Below are 18558 nucleotides of genomic sequence, written 5' to 3' on the forward strand. Positions count from 1 at the left end.
ATGTTTTGCCGGCAGATTTCTGCATTTTAAGTGAATTTAGGCGTTTATAAACTTATGGGAGAATTATCCTGCCATAATGCAAGAGCACATAATTTCAATTTGAGAAAAGAATTTCATCTTCTTGCACACAAAACTTATAATGCTCACACTCAAAACATGCGCTCTCTCTCAAATATTTTCTCTTCTCTCTCAAATCTTTGTTTCTTCTCTCAGATTTAATGCTTCTTGCACAGATATTTTCTCCTCTCGCTTGCCTCCTTCTCTTCGCGCACAAACCGCGCTCTGCTCGAGTCTCAGATACGCTCGCAAACCCGTAGGCTCTGCTTGCAGATTTTTTTTGCTCTCTCTCAGATTGGATCGGATCGTCGCCTAGAAACCTTTCCAGCCAATAGAACGACAGCCTCAGAAAGGGTGCGCTTGTTTAACCCTACTGAGTGTGCCTGTGCTACTACGCCACTTATAAGGCAAGGCAAGGAAAGGCAAATTTATTTGTATAGCACAATTCAGTACAAAGACAATGCAAAGTGCTTTACATGATTAAAATATAGGAAAATAAAACAGAATCAAAGCAAGTAGGAAAATAAAATAAATAAAAAAATAAAAAATAAATAAAATAAAATAAAAAATGCAGAAACAAAAAAAGAATATTAAAAACAGTTGGAAGTTTTTGTTAGATTACATTTATTTATTTGATGATTTTTTTTTTCTTTTTATGGAGAAGAAGAGGACTTTAGCTAATTTTCCAGTATTTGATTTCTAATTATCTTTAAAGCTGTTAGCATTTGATCAAAAATTTCTCCTTGGGCAGTTGACAATTCCCCAGAACCTTGCCTTTTGTTCTACTACCATAGAACTGCAAAACCTTTCCCATTATCTACAGGTAATATAACAGGTAACTTATAAGAGCGTCAGCTAAAACTGCTATTGACAGCAGTTTTGTGGCTCGATTCAGCAAAGTTCAGTACTTATGAATAACCCAAAAAATTCTGAAGTAAGTAATTTTAAACAATTAGTGGTTTGTTATGTACAAAAGCAAAGAACCGACATATTAAATTATTATCTTCCCTCGAGCAGAGCGCGGTTTGTGCGCGAAGTGAAGGAGGCAAGCGAGAGGATAAAATATCTGTGCAAGAAGCATTAAATCTGAGAGAAGAAACAAAGATTTGAGAGAGAAGAGAAAATATTTGAGAGAGAGCGCATGTTTTGAGTGTGAGCATTATAAGTTTTGAGAGCAAGAAGATGAAATTCTTCTCTCAAATTGAAATTATGTGCTCTTGCATTATGGCAGGATAATTCTTCCATATAAACTGTTTCAGAGGAGCGATCATAGTGATCTGCATCATCAGCGCTGCTCCTGCTGCTCCAGCAGTTATTTTGAAGAGTGTTTTGAAGGCGTGGTTTGCAGGGAGAGGCATGGTTGTGTATGTTCAAAAATACATCTTGCTGGGACCGTTTTCCCAAGATCTCCTACTGCACCTTTAAAGGATGACGGTCCTCGTTCAAATAGCCAATAAGATCCACGTCAGGTTCTGTTAGATTCAGAACTTCAGATCAGCCCAGAATCCTGCAAACGGCACAGCTCTACTTCACCATGCTAATGACATTACATTACTGAGCAGCAGAAGTATGTGCAGAAACTTGTACCCTTAGAAAGTGAAGCTGCGTGTTAAAAATTCACAACTGGATTGGTTAGAAAGTGAAGAGAGGAATTTAAACAGTGAGATCATCATGTCTGCAGGCGGTGAAGGCTCCACGGGGAAGCCTTCCTCGTATTCCCAGTTCAGAGCGAACCGCTGGGAGCAGGTCGAACTCTCCGTTCGCTGCTTATCTGAATACAAACAAGAGCGTCCACATTAAACATGTCAACTACTGCAGTTCTGCTGCTGCGTTCAGAATACCAGCTTCCATCTGTGAAACAGATCAGCTGAAGCTCCTTTACCTTAGTGGTTGTTTACAACTTTCAGTTTTTTAAAATGTAGAATAAAAATACTTTTTTCTTTTTTCCAAGACAAACTGACGTCCTTAGATTTCAGTTTTTGCAGAGTGAGATTTGATCTATCAGCTCTACATGTTTGCAAACAGACGTTTCATTATCCCTCAAAAACATCAAGTTCAGTGAGACGTGACGGAGAGATTCTATGAAAGTCAGGTTTTAAGTCTTGCAACTGATCCTGAAGATCTTTACTTTGACTAGGCCATTCTAACTCCCCAGTGTGCAGCGATCTAAGCCATCCCTTGAGTCTGTGGAAGGGTTGTCCTGCTGGAAGTCTTCTGTAGCCTCTAAAGCCCGGCTTACGCTGTACGATTTTTTGTCCTTTTCGGGCCTACTTTTCTAACCTGACTCCGCCAGATGGATTTGCTCCGCATATCCATCTGGAAACCTTCCGCTGAAGTATTTTTGGGAAGGGGCGAAAATACTGGTTAGCTGATTGGCCTATGTTGGTGATAGACGGGCCAAATAAACCAATCAGATCAACGAAGCATATGACATACTCAGGGGCGGATTTAGGAAATTTGGGGCCCTAGGCAAAGACAGGCAGGGGGCCCTCTGAATTGAGAAGACAACACATAAAACAGACCCATTCTAATAGAATAGACATCCATTATCTGTTCTAGGTTGTGTCCCTCTCTTCTTGTCCCTTTTCTTCTTGTTTTCCTCTCTATGTTTTGTACTCAGCTGACTTTTCATGCTGTCTCTAAAGGAATGAAAGATTTTTTCCAAGCACTAAGCTCACTTAGCTGATTGCTCCTTCCTGTGTTTCCAAAAAGGCCAAAGTAAATAACCCAGTCCTTCTTTTCACTGTAGACAAGCCATGATCTGCTTATCTGTTCTCCATTTTTCATTTGGATGAAATAATAGCTGCATGAATCATGACAGCAGACAAGATAGAGGAGAGCAGGAGGCGGGGTTACCAATCTACTTTCTCTGGAGAGCAGAGTTCGCTGCTTTTAGATGTTGTCTCCAAAGTCTCCAGTAGCAGATTTCGCTAGATTTGGTGCTAGGCACTTTTTAAAAATAAAAGTGCTAGAGGGCTCTGAAAAGTCGCTAAATATAGCGACTAAAGCGCTAAGTTGGCAACACTGCTCTTCATAAGCGTTCTGATGGCATTTTAGCAAAAGGATTTTGATCAAAAACAGAATTAATGTGCACAAATAAGTAGGGTTATCACGATACTAAACTTTTCAACTCAATACCGATACTAAGTAAAATATTCGATACTCGATACCCTTTTCGATACCACAAGAAAAAAAACAAAGACTCTAAAATTCAACAGAAATATTTTCATTACTAAAAAAATACAAGAAATAAATAAAAAAACAATACGAATAATATTTTGAGGTTGTATGCTGTGCACAATATTAAGCAAGCTAATGATAAAAAACTTACAAAATTAAAATTAAATGTTCCTTCCTTGGCTATGTTTTGCAGATATTACAATGACACTAGCCAGACCAGTTAACCAAAAATAATTCTCAGCAGCTGCATCTGTAACAAAAAAAGTCTGAAACTGAAAAATTCACAGAATTATTCAATCACACAATGTTCAGAAAGTGTATTTTCCACTATTCTGCACTTTAGATCGCTGTATCGATACTTTTGAAAATGAGTATTGTATCCGGATACAACGTTTCAGTATCTATACTTTTTTGAGTATCGATACTTTTGACAACCCTACAAATAAGGAATAGTTGTAATAACCTCACATGTAAACAGAGTTTTATGGGGCCCCCAAGAACTTGGGGCCCTAGGCAACTGCCTAGCATTGCCTAATGGTAAATCCCCCCCTGGACGTACTAACAGAGCGACGACGAAAACACAACCACAAGCCAGGCTACTCTTGTCGAAACCAGTCGGGGGAAGAGCAAAAACATCTTTTCCTCTGAGAAAAGCCTCCAGAGCAGTGTTTTGCTCTTCTTTCAGTGAAGAAATACTCTGTAATTCCGATAAAACTTGCTCGATAGCCACGCTAACGCTAGTTTTATCGACTGAAGCCGCCAAGTTCTTTAGACTGAACTGTCGCGCTTCTCGTTGCGTCACACCTCAACCCGCCTCAAAGCCAATGCTGATTGGACGTTCGTTTGGTGAACGGCTCCAAATTTTCTTTAACGGAGAGTCTCCAGACTGATTAGCGAGTGAAACCTTGAAAGCTCACGAGATCAGGATGGTCTCACGAGGCTACTACTTTCCAGTTGTGGGAGAATTTTTCGATCGGGCCAACTTTCAGCTTGATCGTGCGTCGTGTAGTGTACAGGGGGCAACGAGAGGCGATCAGCCTCTAACGAACACCGTCTTCGTCGTGGTCACCTTTTCTTTTTAGGGCTTTCAGCACAAAAGTGCCTAAATTGCCAAGGCAGCGCGTTTCACTCTAGTCCGCTTCATATTCCTCTTCTACACGTTTGGCTTCCAGATAGACGAGTCCGAGTAGCGCCATCTCACTGCGGAGCTGAGTCCCACCTGGTTTTTAGACATACAGTGCGAGCAGGTACATCGCATCAGAGCGCCACCTGAGTGAAGTTGGCCCCCCCACCTTCTTCAAATCAGACAAAATTAGTGTCAAACGTTTGTGCAGCAATAATTTTTCGTTTGTGCGGCTATCGTTAGATATAAAGAAATATTTCTAGAGGTCGTCAAAGGTCAACCAGCCTCCCCATCTTATTCAAATTAGACGAAATGGGTGTCAATTAACTCAGCTCCGTTTGTGCAGCAAAAATTTTCGTTTGTGCTGCTTTGGCTTTGAAGATATTAATGAAAATGTAAAGGTCAAAAGGTCAACCCACCCCCCCACTTTCTTCAAATTAGACAATATTGGTGTCAAACGTTTGTGCAGCAAAAACAGATGTTAACTGACCTTTGATGACCTCTACAAAATATTATTAATATCATTGAAACGATAGCAGTACAAATGAAAATTTTTGCCCTACAAAAATATAACATTTTAGAATTAATTTTAAATATAAAATATTTTAAATAAATATATTAAGAATTTAAAAATGCATATTTTCAAATATATACATTTTTTTGTACTGCTATCATTTTAATGATATTAATAATTGTTTGTAGAAGCCATCAGAGGTCGATGAACATTTGTTTATTCTGAAACTCTGAATTTCATATAAATTATAAGTTGCTAACCTATGATTATATCATTTTAAACTGCAAAAAAATGGTACCGGCACAAGCGAAAATTTTTGCTGCACAAACGATTGACACCAATTTTGTCTGATTTGAAGAAGGTGGGGGGGGCCAACTTCACTCAGGTCAGAGCGTCGGGCCGCACAGTGTGAGAACAAACATTGTGAGCTGTGAACTCACAGAGTGAGCTGTAGCTGCGTGCAACAATTAAAAAAAGAAATCGCAGTGTATGCAGTGTAGGTTTAACCGGTTTAGCTCCATCAATGCTCCAATAAACTCTTGACCCGTTTCCTCAACCATCGACTTTCACTTTGATTTTGTTTATTACAGACAGATGCTCTACCAAAGCAAAAATTAAAATATATACCTAGGTCTGAAACAATTAATCGGATTAATCGATTATTGAAATAATCATCAACTAATTCAGAAATCAATTAATCATTAACTGGAGTAAAAGACTCTAAATGATGCCTTTAGCTGACAGAGCGACCCATTTAGAGAGGTAATTATACCAAAATTGTAAAAGAAATGTATATAAATATTTGGCATTTAATTTGAAAAATGTTCTCTCTTGTCAATATGCTCTATCCAGAACTCCTCAAGTGGAAAAGTTTTAGTTTCGCATGGTTTAAAATCTTCTTTAAGGAACCTTTTGCTATCGGATTATTAATCGGAAAAATAATCAACAGATTAATCGATTTTTTTTTCCATTTCATTTATTTTGAAACATGATATGATTTAACAATGTTTACATTGAATGCTTCATAAACATGCGTCATGTTTCAAAAAGGAGAAGGATGAAGCATAAGCTTATTAGGACCCACCCCTCAGTTACATGTGTCATGGTGGTAAAGGAGAATTATTTACAGTAAGGCAAACAGTTTACCAACTTTTTATATATTACTCTTTTTTTGTATTCATCAAAAATACTTTTCTTATATTGATTTTTAGGTTAGGGGGCGGTTATCTAACACCTGATTGGTCACCCTGCACATTAAGGCGAAGCAAATCGATTACAGAGACTCGATTCACGTGAACCCCGCCCCCTAACTTTGATGGGTGAGTTTGACAGATTCTTTTAATGGTTTCGATGCGACACAGGACCATGAAATAATTAAATGCACACTGAAATAATTATATATATATTTTTTTATTAAATTAATGACACATTTATATATTTAATTCCTTATTTATTTAATGAATTACACATTTAATTATTTATTTAATGCTGTATTTATTTATTTAATTTTGGCACTTTTTATCCTCCATATTCCAGAGCTTTACTCCGCTAATTGATAAACTGAAGCTTCTTTTTGTTGTTCGAACATACTTAAATTTTCCTCTTAGATTATATTTTCCATCTCTATCATTTGTAAAATAATCGTTAATCACAGCCCTAGTAATATCCCTCGTTTGGAGCAGGTGAGCGATACAATTTGCAAACGGAACGAGAGGATTTATGTTCATAGTAAGAAAAAAAAAATTAACCCTTCTCTTATTTTTGGTGCAAAATATTAAATTATCTTATTTAAGGTAACCACTCTACTTACATTTGCTTCAATTAAGAGCAAATAGATAAATTTTATTTGTTTTTTTTAGATGAGTTTTTCGTGTATAAAAGATCGGATTTGATCACTTTGTGCCGCCGGCGATGAAAAGAATGACGAATGTGGAAGGAAATGAGACGCATTGAAACGGGCAGAAGTCTGCTGCCATCGGCTGTAAGTGACCTTATCACTGAGACAGAGAAAACACCCTGCAACACATCAACGTCAAATCATTCCCTTTATAAACAATAAACTACATGCAGGACTAAAGAGAAGCAAAGAATGAGAAAAGTTATTCAATATTTGGTTGTTATTTAACAAACGTTGAATCTAACAGGGACACAAACCCAATATGGTAGAGAGAGACTGTGATGGAGGTGCAGAGGACAGGAAGGAGCTGAGAGGGCAGAGCGGCGCTGCAGGGCGCTCAGAGCGGTGACTCACCAGCCGAAGCAGAACAGAGCCAAGTAGAGGCCCAGCAGAGTTGCCACTACGTGTCTGATGAAGGGGCTGGTCTTGCTGGGGTGGAGGTAGATCCGAAACCACACGGCCATGAGCAGAGCGAACAGCTGGCACGCCACAAAGTTCACCTGCACAGAGGGAAGCAGAAATCTTCTTAAGACCATGAAGGTTAGGATTGGTTTCAATTCAAAATACTTCACCAAATGAATGGAAACTAAATGAAATGAACTTCATTTCAGGATTTTATCACTGTTTTACTAAAGATCATTCTCTGGATGAGCAGCATTTCAGCATCACTTTTGATGTTCCCTTTTTTCAGTATTGATTTCCATCTTTTTTTTTTTTATTGAACTTTATTGTTCTGACATTGGAGAAATGTACCTCTGCATTTAACCCATCACCTTGGGGAGCAGTGGGGGTTAGGATCTTTGCTCAGAGCCTCAGGATGTCAAGCTCTACGCCCTAACCACTAGATGTGTTGATGCGTTTCAGGAGGGGGAGGGGCGGTGCTGGCCGTGGAGTATCTGTAGGTCAGGCGAGAATGATGCAGCAAGGGATTGTGGGTTGTTTAATTGAAGCGGAGTAGTGATGTCAGCCATGGAAAAACGAGAAGGAAAAAAGTCATACAATATCACTAAATATGGAGAACATGAAAATTTTCTTAAAAGTGATTCACCAGAACAAAAAAACTTAATGAACTTTAAAGGGACAGTGTGCAACTAATTTGGCTTTTTATAAGAAAATAAAAGAAATCTAGATAAGTCATTTTTTCTTAAAATAAGTGTATTTGTTCTTGAATTGAGGAGGTAAAAGAGACATTTCGCCAATGGAACAAGACAATTTACACTTAAAATAAGAAAACACAATTGCATTGTCTTATTTCAAGTGCATATTATCTAATTATCTTATTTAAGAGTAAAATTACTCATTCCATTGGCAAACTATCTCATTTACCTGCTCAAATTAAGGGGGAATACACTTCATTTAAGAAATGTTTACTTATTTCTAGATCGTTTTTGCAGTGTAACAACTTATACTTCCACGGGAAATAGTTCCCATAGCTTGGAATGAACTCCTATAAATTCAGAGGTGGAGTTGCAGCCAATGAAAGACGCCATGTTGTGCCGCCATCTTTCAGAAGGCAAAAGAGGACAAACTCATTAGCCTTATGCGCTTTAACTGTATATGAAGACGTAATGTCAGTGGAGGAGAATAAAACAATAAAAGTAGATCATTAGACTTGCTGCTTTTTGTTGAAATGGGGGACCATCCAGAGTCTTTGCCCGGGGAGAGAAGGTTATAAAGAAATGAAAAGGAAGTAATGACCAGAAGAAAGCGAGAGGCGACATCAGGGTAGCTTTTAGCGGATGGAGACATTTTTCCAAGCGATATTCGTCAGTCCATCAGATGGCGATGGACGATATATTCATGCAGTAACTTTGTTGGCAAAAATCAGCACGCCTTCAGAGCACGTCCGTTTGATTTCCCCATCGTCACGTCTCTCTTTGTGCATCAGGTAAACCATCCATGTTATTCCACCATATATTTCTATGTAACACACCCATTATTCTCCTATAATCACCAATTTTTAAATAAAGAATTCTGCGCTCTGCAATTTTGAAAGTCTGACATCAACTGTGTTTGTTCTCTTTTTTTGCCTTTCCGCTTGTTATGTTGATCACTGCCCCTCTGTGGGTTTTGCCAGTACTGTACCTACATCTGCATTAGCTGTAAAAAGGGTACTGAACCTCTATGGGCTCACGCACGGCGTGCACAGACCGCCATGACAACCCGACACGTTAATATATGTCGTAACCCGACTCCGCCAGATGGATTTGCTGGATTTGCTCCACATATCCATCTGGAAACCTTCCGTAGAAGTAATTTTGGGAAGGGCCGAAAATACTGGTTAGCTGATTGGCCTATGTTGGTGATAGACGGGCCAAATAAACCAATCAGATCAACGAAGCACATGACGTACTAACAGAGCGACGACGAAAACACAACCACAAGCCAGGCTACTCTTGCCGAAACCAGTCGGGAGAAGAGCAAAAACATCTTTTCCTCTGAGAAAAGCCTCCAGAGCAGTGTTTTGCTCTTCTTTCAGTGAAGAAATACTCTGTGATTCCCATAAAACTTGCTCGATAGCCACGCTAACGCTAGTTTCATCGGCTGAAGCCGCCATGTTCTTTAGACTGAACTGTCGCGCTTCTCGTTGCGTCACACCTCAACCCGCCTCAAAGCCAACGCTGATTGGACGTTCGTTTGGTGAACTGCTCCAAATTTTCTTTAACGGAGAGTCTCCAGACTGATTAGCGAGTGAAATCTTGAAAGCTCGCGAGATCAGGATGGTCTCACAAGGCTATATATGTCGGCCTTTAGGCCCAAAAAAGAAAATCGCCTCCCCTCCATTGAAGGGCTGAGTTTACCGTTGATGGTCGATAAATTCGTCCTATTGCCAAACATTGCTCATCTATTGTTCCAGCAAAGACGGCTAGTTTGTCTGTTAGCCTAAAATGGCGGTGCACCAGTTTTCAGTTCCTGTTATTTTTCACCCCAGAGGGTCATATCGATCACGCCTCTTTCAGCTTATTGTGTTTTTTAGCTAATTTGTCAAGGTTGATGATTCCTCTCAGTAAAAAAGAAATTACCAAAGTAACGGCAGTTTCTAATTGTGATTTTATCACTCGAGCTGCACGCATTCTGATGCTGAAACGTATAATATAAAACAAACAGAATTGTGTATCATTCTGTAGCTCATCACCAGACAGGACAATTGTCACATTAATGACTTCTTGGGTTTGGTAGTTATTACGTAACCTGACTCCGCCAGATGGATTTGCTCCGCATATCCAACTGGAAACCTTCCGTTGAAGTAATTTTGGGAAGGGGCGAAAATACTGGTTAGCTGATTGGTCTATGTTGGTGATAGACGGGCCAAATAAACCAATCAGATCAACGAAGCATATGACGTACTAACAGAGCGACGACGAAGAGGAGCCAATTGATAGATCAAACTCTTGCCGAAACCAGTCGGGAGAAGAGCAAAAACATCTTTTCCTCTTAGAAAAGCCTCCAGAGCAGTGTTTTGCTCTTCTTTCAGTGAAGAAATACTCTGTAATTCCGTTAAAACTTGCTCGATAGCCACGCTAAAGCTAGTTTCATCGGCTGAAGCCGCCAAGTTCTTTAGACTGAACTGTCTCGCTTCTCGTTGCGTCACACCTCAACCTGCCTCAAAGCCAACGCTGATTGGACGTTCGTTTGGTGAAAGGCTCCAAATTTTCTTCAACGGAGAGTCTCCAGACTGATATGCGAGTGAAACCTTGAAAGCTCACGAGATCAGGATGGTCTCACGAGGCTAGTTATTACGCACTAAGGCCACAGAATGTAGTTCTTGTAATGAATTAAGCTCACCACTAGATGGGAGTAAATCTCACACACTGCTTCTTTAAAGACCAGAGTTGTTTGCATAAGCTTGAATTTACTTTGGACTCTGAAATATAAAGTTGCTTGAAAATGCAAATCCCGTTGATTTTGGGATAAATTCCTTTAGCAGACTGATCCTTTCTGCTGCAATTAAAACGGTTCTGGTGTCACTCTGACTGCAACATAGCTAAAAACATTTTTTTAGAGCTTATTTCAACTGTTTGACTTGAAGGCTGATCCTCAGCGTTTTCAGCACAGTCCATAAATACAGTGACGCCAAGGCAGAAACAATCCCAGAAGCTTCATGTTAGCCTGTCTGTTCTGTCCATGATGTTTGTTTGGTGATTTAGGTCAAACTCTCAGCCACTGATAAAGCAAAAATCACTTCTCTCTGAAAGTGAAACTCGTGATGCAAAACTTCTGTTTCTCATCATTTTTGACACAATAAGACTTATTCAATACGGTGCAGCAAAGTAGAGTCTATCCCTTTCCTGGTTTCCTGCTGTTTTCGATGATCAAACAGTTGTTAGTGTCAGACAGAGCTAACCTGAGCAAAAGGAGCCTTAAAATGATGGTTTCATACCAAGCCAACCTGGAAATACATCACAAAAAAGGCTCTATGTAATAAATGCTGGGTAAATCCCCTTCCTCAGGCAGTTTGAAAGTTTGCTTGAAACCTGTTGAATCAGGAAATGAACTTCTGAAAACCTGTTTGACAACATGAAATAGGTAAAAAAGCAAAACAGCTCTTCAAATAATTCAGAAACAGCTGGAAAACCAGAGACACTGACATTTCTAAAGGTTTTAGACTCCAGAGAATCAGAAGGTAAAGAGGAGAGGCCTTCTAGGAGAGCCTGGCTGTCGCAAATAGGGGGTTTTCAGTGACGTCACTGGCCAGCGTCCGGTCCGCCATCTTGGGTGGCATATTATCGTATATCATATATATCATGTCGCGAATGGATAAGTACGCCAGCACGCTAGAGCCACCAGATCATGGAACATATCTGAGAAAATGTTTCGTGATCGACCATATGGACCCCTATGCCCTCCACGGTGCCTTGTTTAGCACTGATCCAGATGATTGGCCAAATGTAGAGCAAGGTGACATAGTTCATCGACCGGTGTTCAGTGAAAACCCTCTGCACACTCTTGAGGAAATGAGAACGTGCAAGGGTCTAGAGGCTCACAACCAGTTCACATCTGGTTGGGTACGAGATGTCGAAGTGATGTACATGAAGGAAATCGCCATCATACGTGGACGGGTGAGTTTTAATAAGATGGTAAAAATGTAAACAATCCGACGCAGGGCTCGCTATGCTAGGTGGCTAACGCCGGCGGTGCGCGAACAGTTCCAAAGCTACAAGTCCTTGGAGTCTCATGTGCAGTTTACGAATGGATGGGTTCAGGAGCTGCAGCTCATAAAGCCAGCAAACACTGCTAACCGTTAGTGCTAACAACCACTCAGGCATATGATGTACTTTTAACCAGCTGCTATGTGTTTCAAAGGTTTGGTTAGTAACGTTACCTGCCAAACCTCCCTAAACCCTCCGGGTTTCTCACATATTTGATCCTTTTCCCGCTGGTTGAAATCAAGTTAAGGTGATATTAATCAAATTAAAACACGGCTGAGAGAGGGAGTCCAGTACGCGGTAGTCATAGGCAGTAGTCTGAGTAGCGGCGGCGGAGGCAGTCAACATTGCGGCCACGGATAGTAATACGTCATGACCCCCAAGCCCTATTATTAACATATTCTTACATGTTTTAAATGCTTGACAGTTAATTACCTGTGACAAAGTGAGCACTGCAGACTCTGGCGTATTCCAGCTTAACACCGTCCAAATCGGACCTGGATATCCGTGTCAGCCATAGGTGACGGCGTTGTTCAGATAGCTGTTTTGTTTTTTCACATTGATTCACGATTACGGCTGGTATGCGATAGAAAGAGCGTTTTTCTCCACCTCCACGGGCCGTGCAACCAACAATTACACACGATTTCACCATTTTTCACTGTCAATACTGCCTAAGGCTGCCACCCAATATGGCGGACGCGCTGAGTAGTCACGTGAGCGTGACGTCACCTGAAAACCCCCTATTACTCCAAGGGTGCATTGAGGAATCATGCAGGAGGTCCCAGAAGAACCGAGAGCTCTGCAAGCCTCAATGCCTCAGTCAAAGTCAGGATTCAACAATGAGGAAGAGAGGCCTGCCAGATACGGCCTCCATGAGAGAGAAACAGGACCAGAACCACTGCTGACTGAAAAGAATACCACCTGTTAAAAAACATACCATGACCCTTGGGAGGAAAAAAAATATATTTTAGGAAGGTTTGAGTCCCATGGAATCTAAAATAAAAGAAAAAATCCCAAAAATGAACAGATAAGAACAGATAAGGTGGTAGTAGTGTGATGGTCTGGGGCTGCCCTACTGCTCCAGGACATGAACTAAATGTGGCGACTGATGGAAACCAGGAATTCTGTAAGATGGGTGAACACAGTGCGATTTTTTGCCCTTTTCGGGACGACTTTCGAGTCATGCAGGAATTTTTTGATAGGCCTGATAGTGCGTCATGTAGCGCACAGGGGGTAACGACCTCCCAATCAGGAATCTGGAGGTCAGGAGAAATTAAAACATGTTTGATTTTCAGATGTCCGTCGTGTGCAAATCGCTCAGTGCGCAAACAAGGATTCTTCTTCTTCTTCCTCTCAGATGAAAACACAGCAGCATGGCGGGGGTGCAATGAGTGAAATGGAGTTCTTTCTGTAAAATTGACAAACAGTAGTAGCCACGTTTGCTCAGCCACGTCTTTGTCCAATTACGTAGTCTCCTTTTCTTTTCAGGACTTTCAGCACTAAATTGCCCAAATAGCCAAGGCAGCGCGTTTCACTCTAGTGAGCTTCATGTTCCTCTTCTACTCGTTTGGCTTCCGGATAGACGAGTCCGAGTAGCGCCATCTCACTGCGGCGCTGAGTGCGACATGGTTTTTAGACGTACAGTGTGAGCAGGTAGATCGCATCAGAGCGTCTGGTCGCACAGTGTGAGAACAAACATTTTGAGCTGTGAAACCATAGCCTTGTGAGACCATCCTGATCTTGCGAGCTTTCAAGGTTTCACTCGCAGATCAGTCTGGCTACCTTCCATTAAAGAAAATTTGTAGCCGTTCACCGAACGAACGTCCAATCAGCGTTGGCTTTGAGGCACGTTGAGGTGTGACGCAACGAGAAGCGCGATCGTTCAGTCTAAAGAACATGGCGGCTTCAGCCGATGAAACTAGCGTTAGCGTGGCTATCGAGCAAGTTTTATCGGAATCACAGAGTATTTCTGCACTGAAAGAAGAGCAAAACACTGCTCTGGAGGCTTTTCTCAGAGGAAAAGATGTTTTTGCTCTTCTCCCGACTGGTTTCGGCAAGAGTAGCCTGGCTTGTGGTTGTGTTTTCGTCGTCGCTCTGTTAGTACGTCATATGCTTCGTTGATCTGATTGGTTTATTTGGCCCATCTATCACCAACATAGGCCAATCAGCTAACCAGTATTTTCGAAAAATTCTCAAAATTAATTCAACGGAAGGTTTCCAGATGGATATGCGGAGCAAATCCATCTGGCAGAGTCAGGTTAGTGAAACCGTCGTACAGAGCGGGTTCACAGCGACGGTTTCATCGTACAGAGTGAGCTGTAGCTGCGTGCAACGATTGAAAAAAATCTCACAGTGTATAACCGGCTTTAGCAAACTGAAATATCCTAAGGTAAAAAGTCACCCATCATTTTTGGGTCCGCTTGGGTTCGGCAATATGCCGATGTTCCAAAGCACCAGGAAGTCCGCTTCTGATTGGCTCAGACACACTAAATGAAGCTTTTGAAGAGGCCTTGTTAAAGTATGACTTTAAAATGTTTGAAGTTTGAAAATTCTACATGTCTGAATCCAAATTTCACTTTAACGAAGAGATGGTCAGTATCCAGATTAGATATCCAGAATTTCCCCATTTTGGGATGATAAAGGGTTTTTCCATCCATATCCAGTCATCATAAACACTTGATGAAAGAGGAATCCTTTCCAAAGGGGCAATGTTGGTTTGTCACAAAGGCCCAGGACGCTTTAGAGGTTTTTTTTACCTCAACAAATGAAAATTTAATTTAAAAAGCCACTGTTTGCATTTCCTCGGGTTACAGTTAATTTTCTGTTGTTTTTTTTGTTGTTGATTTAAAACAGCATTTCACAAACATCTTAGCCTATGATCCCCCCCCCCACACACACACACCAAAAAGACAACAGTGGAGCCTCACTAAAGTTTCAAGAATGACTTAAATATAGAAAGAAGGAATGATATTCAGTTTTAAACAAATTTATCTTTTTTAAATGACATTAATTATTCAATTTGTTCATTAAATAATCAAAAATATATTTGAAATTACATCCGTTTATCTCACGAAACATTTGCAGTTATGAATTTGATCATACATTTTGGCCCTCTATATACCTGAGGAATACATCGCAGGTATTGCAATGAAAAATCATCCACTTTGGGAGCCGCTGATCTAAATGTAGAGCAAAAAAAAAAGAAAAAGCAGAAGACATCTGTAAGGAGGCCGACCTTCTGTCTGCGCTGCTGTTTATCTAAATGATCGGTGAGGATTTCAGCGATGATGTCGTTCTTTTTAACCAAACCTCATGATGATCTTTGATGGAGGAGATCTGATACTACCGCTGGCATCACACCAGCTCCGTGTTTATCTCTCCAGATCAGCATAAACGCCAATGACTCAGGGAAGATGTTTAACATCCTGACAAGCATCTGCTGCTCCCGTTTGCTTCGCCCACCTCACACGCCTGAACTCACACCTCTGAAGGTAAAGTGAAATAAACTCTGCCTTCTTCGGAACAAGTGAATGATTTCGCTGAATTAAAGAGATAGAAGATTTTAAAAAATAAGTAGAAAGGTGCAGAGCCTGCCAGGAGATTTTTTACAATCATTGTGATGTAATCCCTGAGGTATATGAGAGCTAAAATGTAATGAAATACATAAATGTGATTAGTAACAGCTATTTATCTATTTTAACACAAAACTAAAAGATTAAATATGCAACTAAATTCTGAAAGATACAATATTTAATGGATAAAAGATTAAAAATACATTTAAAATTATGAATCAAACTAATTTTAAATGCATATAGCCTATATATGTATATATTTATATGTAATGTGAATTAATTAGTTTGGCGGTGAGCAGTGAAAGGCTGGAGACACTAACAGCACCATCCATTATCTATGCATCCTGCAAGATTAATGAGGAGGAAAGGGAGAGGGACGGATCCAGCCTGCAGTCCATACGTCTGCTTGTCTGAAGGTGACGCTTGAAAGATCATCTGCAGGGAAATGTGGGACTTTTGTTTGTCTACAAACAAACAAACAAAAAATGCTGAGGCGTGCGCACGGAGCCCGTAACGCTTTGCAGGAGTGTTTGTTTTGTTTTCCTAATGGGTGCCTCTGTTTAACATGTGCACAGATAAAGACTGAGCGTAAACCAAACAGTAAAGTAAAATGCAAATAAGACTCGGCAAATTTTCAGCTTTGACCGACATCCCTGTGCCGATAAGACTCAATGCAGTCAGCAGCTTTAATCATTTAAACATGAATAATAAAATAAGATGGCCTTATTTCAGTCACTGCAGAAATCTGCAATAAAGATCTAGAAAATTTGTGCTCGTAAATACAGAAACTCTCATTCTTGGTCACTTTTCAAAGAATATGAGTCTTTATTTTCTCAGATGCTAAAGAGGTTAATTATTCTTGGTAAAAAGTCATCAGTCAGTGTTGGTTCTCTGGCTGTCTTCAAAAAGCTGAGGCATCGAGTTCTTCCTGAAGAGCATCTGGGGCGTTAAGAAGGCGACTTCCTGCTGTAGCCAAAGACGCGTCCAATCGTTCCCTGAGGTTTGGATCACTGTCATGGTGGAATGTCCAACATAAAAAAATTGTTATTGCCCCAAAATAAATTACTATAGAGCTAAAGCAGGCCAGCTGACAGCTTTGCTAGGGCCTGGGACAATACAGTCTTTTTGTTTGGGCCCGCCCAAACAAACCAAAAAAAATTAATTATTATATATATATATATATATATATATATATATATATATATATATATATATATATATATATATATATATATATATATATATATATATATATATATATATATATATAAATAAAATATTTTTATCAGAAATATTTCCGTGAGCTAAAGCATTAAAAAACAAAAATGAAAAAGCTTAAAACCACAATTACTGATTCCTGCAGGGATTTCTCCTTGTACCCGAATGGAGACAACCCAAACTCATCAAGCAGTGTGTTGGGTTCAAAAAATGTAGGTTTTGTAAAAAGAAGAACTGAAATACACAGTAAGGGATTTTCATACGGCTTCTGCAGAAGGAAAGACAGTTAAACCCCAGACTCAAACACACTGTCTCACCCCGGACCTCCTCTGCAGAGCGTTTATTAACAGAACATGCCGCATGGTTACAAACAGAGTATTGTTCTGACAGAACAATTGATCAGTTCATGAAGACAGAATGCTCCATCAGAATGACAAGGCAGGATGGTCTCCTGACTGGATCATGAGACAGGAGTGGAGCGTCTCATTTCTACAATGTTTCATATGAACACACATTACTTTAATAATCATCATTGAATAAACCAAACACAGTGGGCGATCTGGATCAGATCAGGAAGTTTAATAACTGGAATAACAAGTCAACAAAAGAGTCAACGTTTAGCTTAAAGGGTAACATTTTCTTCCTCCATTGCTTTCTTAGAACCTGCTACATTTTAGAAATGCTATCTAATCCCAATTTAATCCTGAAATTAGGGATGCACAATATAATCGGCCCCCTATCGGTATCGGCCTTAAAACTGAATATCGGACATCGGCCACCCCACCGATATTTAACCCGATATTTGATCAGCCTCTGAGTTTCTAAAGTCTAAAAAAAAAATAAAAAAAATAAAAAATACTACTTCCTCTTCTTCCTCAAAAACTTCTTTTTTACAGACTTAAAAACTTGTAAAGACGAGGGAAAAAATATTGATACATTAAAATATCCCAACATCTTCATATGTTGATATATTGCCATTTAAAAACACCATATCAATCTCTTTTACTAATGAAATATTGCTATATGTCATCGTTAATCTACGAAATCCCCCGAAAATTCACAAAATGTTGCCATATTTTTATATGTTGATATATTGACGCGGTATCGATCTATTTTACTAACAAAATCTCACAAGAATTTGCAAAATATCAGGAGAGTTTGTAACAGAACGATGAAATTTCACGAGATTTTGAAAGTAAAATAGATCGATACCGCGTTTTTAAAAATCTATTTGATATCAGCATATGAAAATATATTTGAGTATATTATTTTTAAAGTGTCAGAAATGGATAACAAAACTGCTATTTTCAATGACTACTTATTTTTGTCCAGCTTTAACATCGGTATCGATATCGGTTATCGGCTACATGAGTTTTAAAATATCGGCATATCGGGTATCGGCCAAAATCCCAAAATCGTGCATCCCTACCTGAAATCTACATCAGCTCATTTACGTGTGTGCAACCAGATATTCATCCAGGTCACCATAAATAATGTAATTATGGTACTAAAAGGACTTATTTTTATCCTTGAATCAATAAATAACTATACTGTATCTCCAATGAAATGTTTTATGACTTTTCTGAGACAATTTGATGCTTTTTACATTTTCCCCGTTAAATTTTAAATGCATTTATTTTCTCAGGAAATATTGATTGATTGACTTAATTGATCTCACACTGGAGAAATGTACTTGTTACATTATTAAAGTAGATCGCTTATTATTTCTAAGGAGGGATAACGGTGATTTAGGTCTTTATTACAAAGTAAAATCAAGGGCGACCTGGATGTGTATCTGATGGTGACAGAACAGAAAATCCAAAAACATAAATCCTCGGAATCCACAAAAA

General features: G+C 39.6%; 1 protein-coding gene across 1 annotated transcript in view; it reads right to left on the reverse strand.

Annotated features, from left to right (window-relative positions):
- The window catches only part of mboat2a (membrane bound O-acyltransferase domain containing 2a), a 96302-nt gene that overhangs the window by 45354 nt on the left and 32390 nt on the right, over positions 1 to 18558 (reverse strand). Inside the window, exon 2 of the mRNA XM_038307049.1 lies at positions 7126 to 7271. Coding sequence (XP_038162977.1) covers positions 7126 to 7271 — 146 coding nt within the window. The remainder of the gene's footprint in view (positions 1 to 7125; positions 7272 to 18558) is intronic.

This window comes from Cyprinodon tularosa, unplaced genomic scaffold (assembly GCF_016077235.1).
Source record: "Cyprinodon tularosa strain WSP-4 unplaced genomic scaffold, ASM1607723v1 ctg6, whole genome shotgun sequence".
NCBI classification, from domain to species: Eukaryota; Metazoa; Chordata; class Actinopteri; order Cyprinodontiformes; family Cyprinodontidae; genus Cyprinodon; species Cyprinodon tularosa.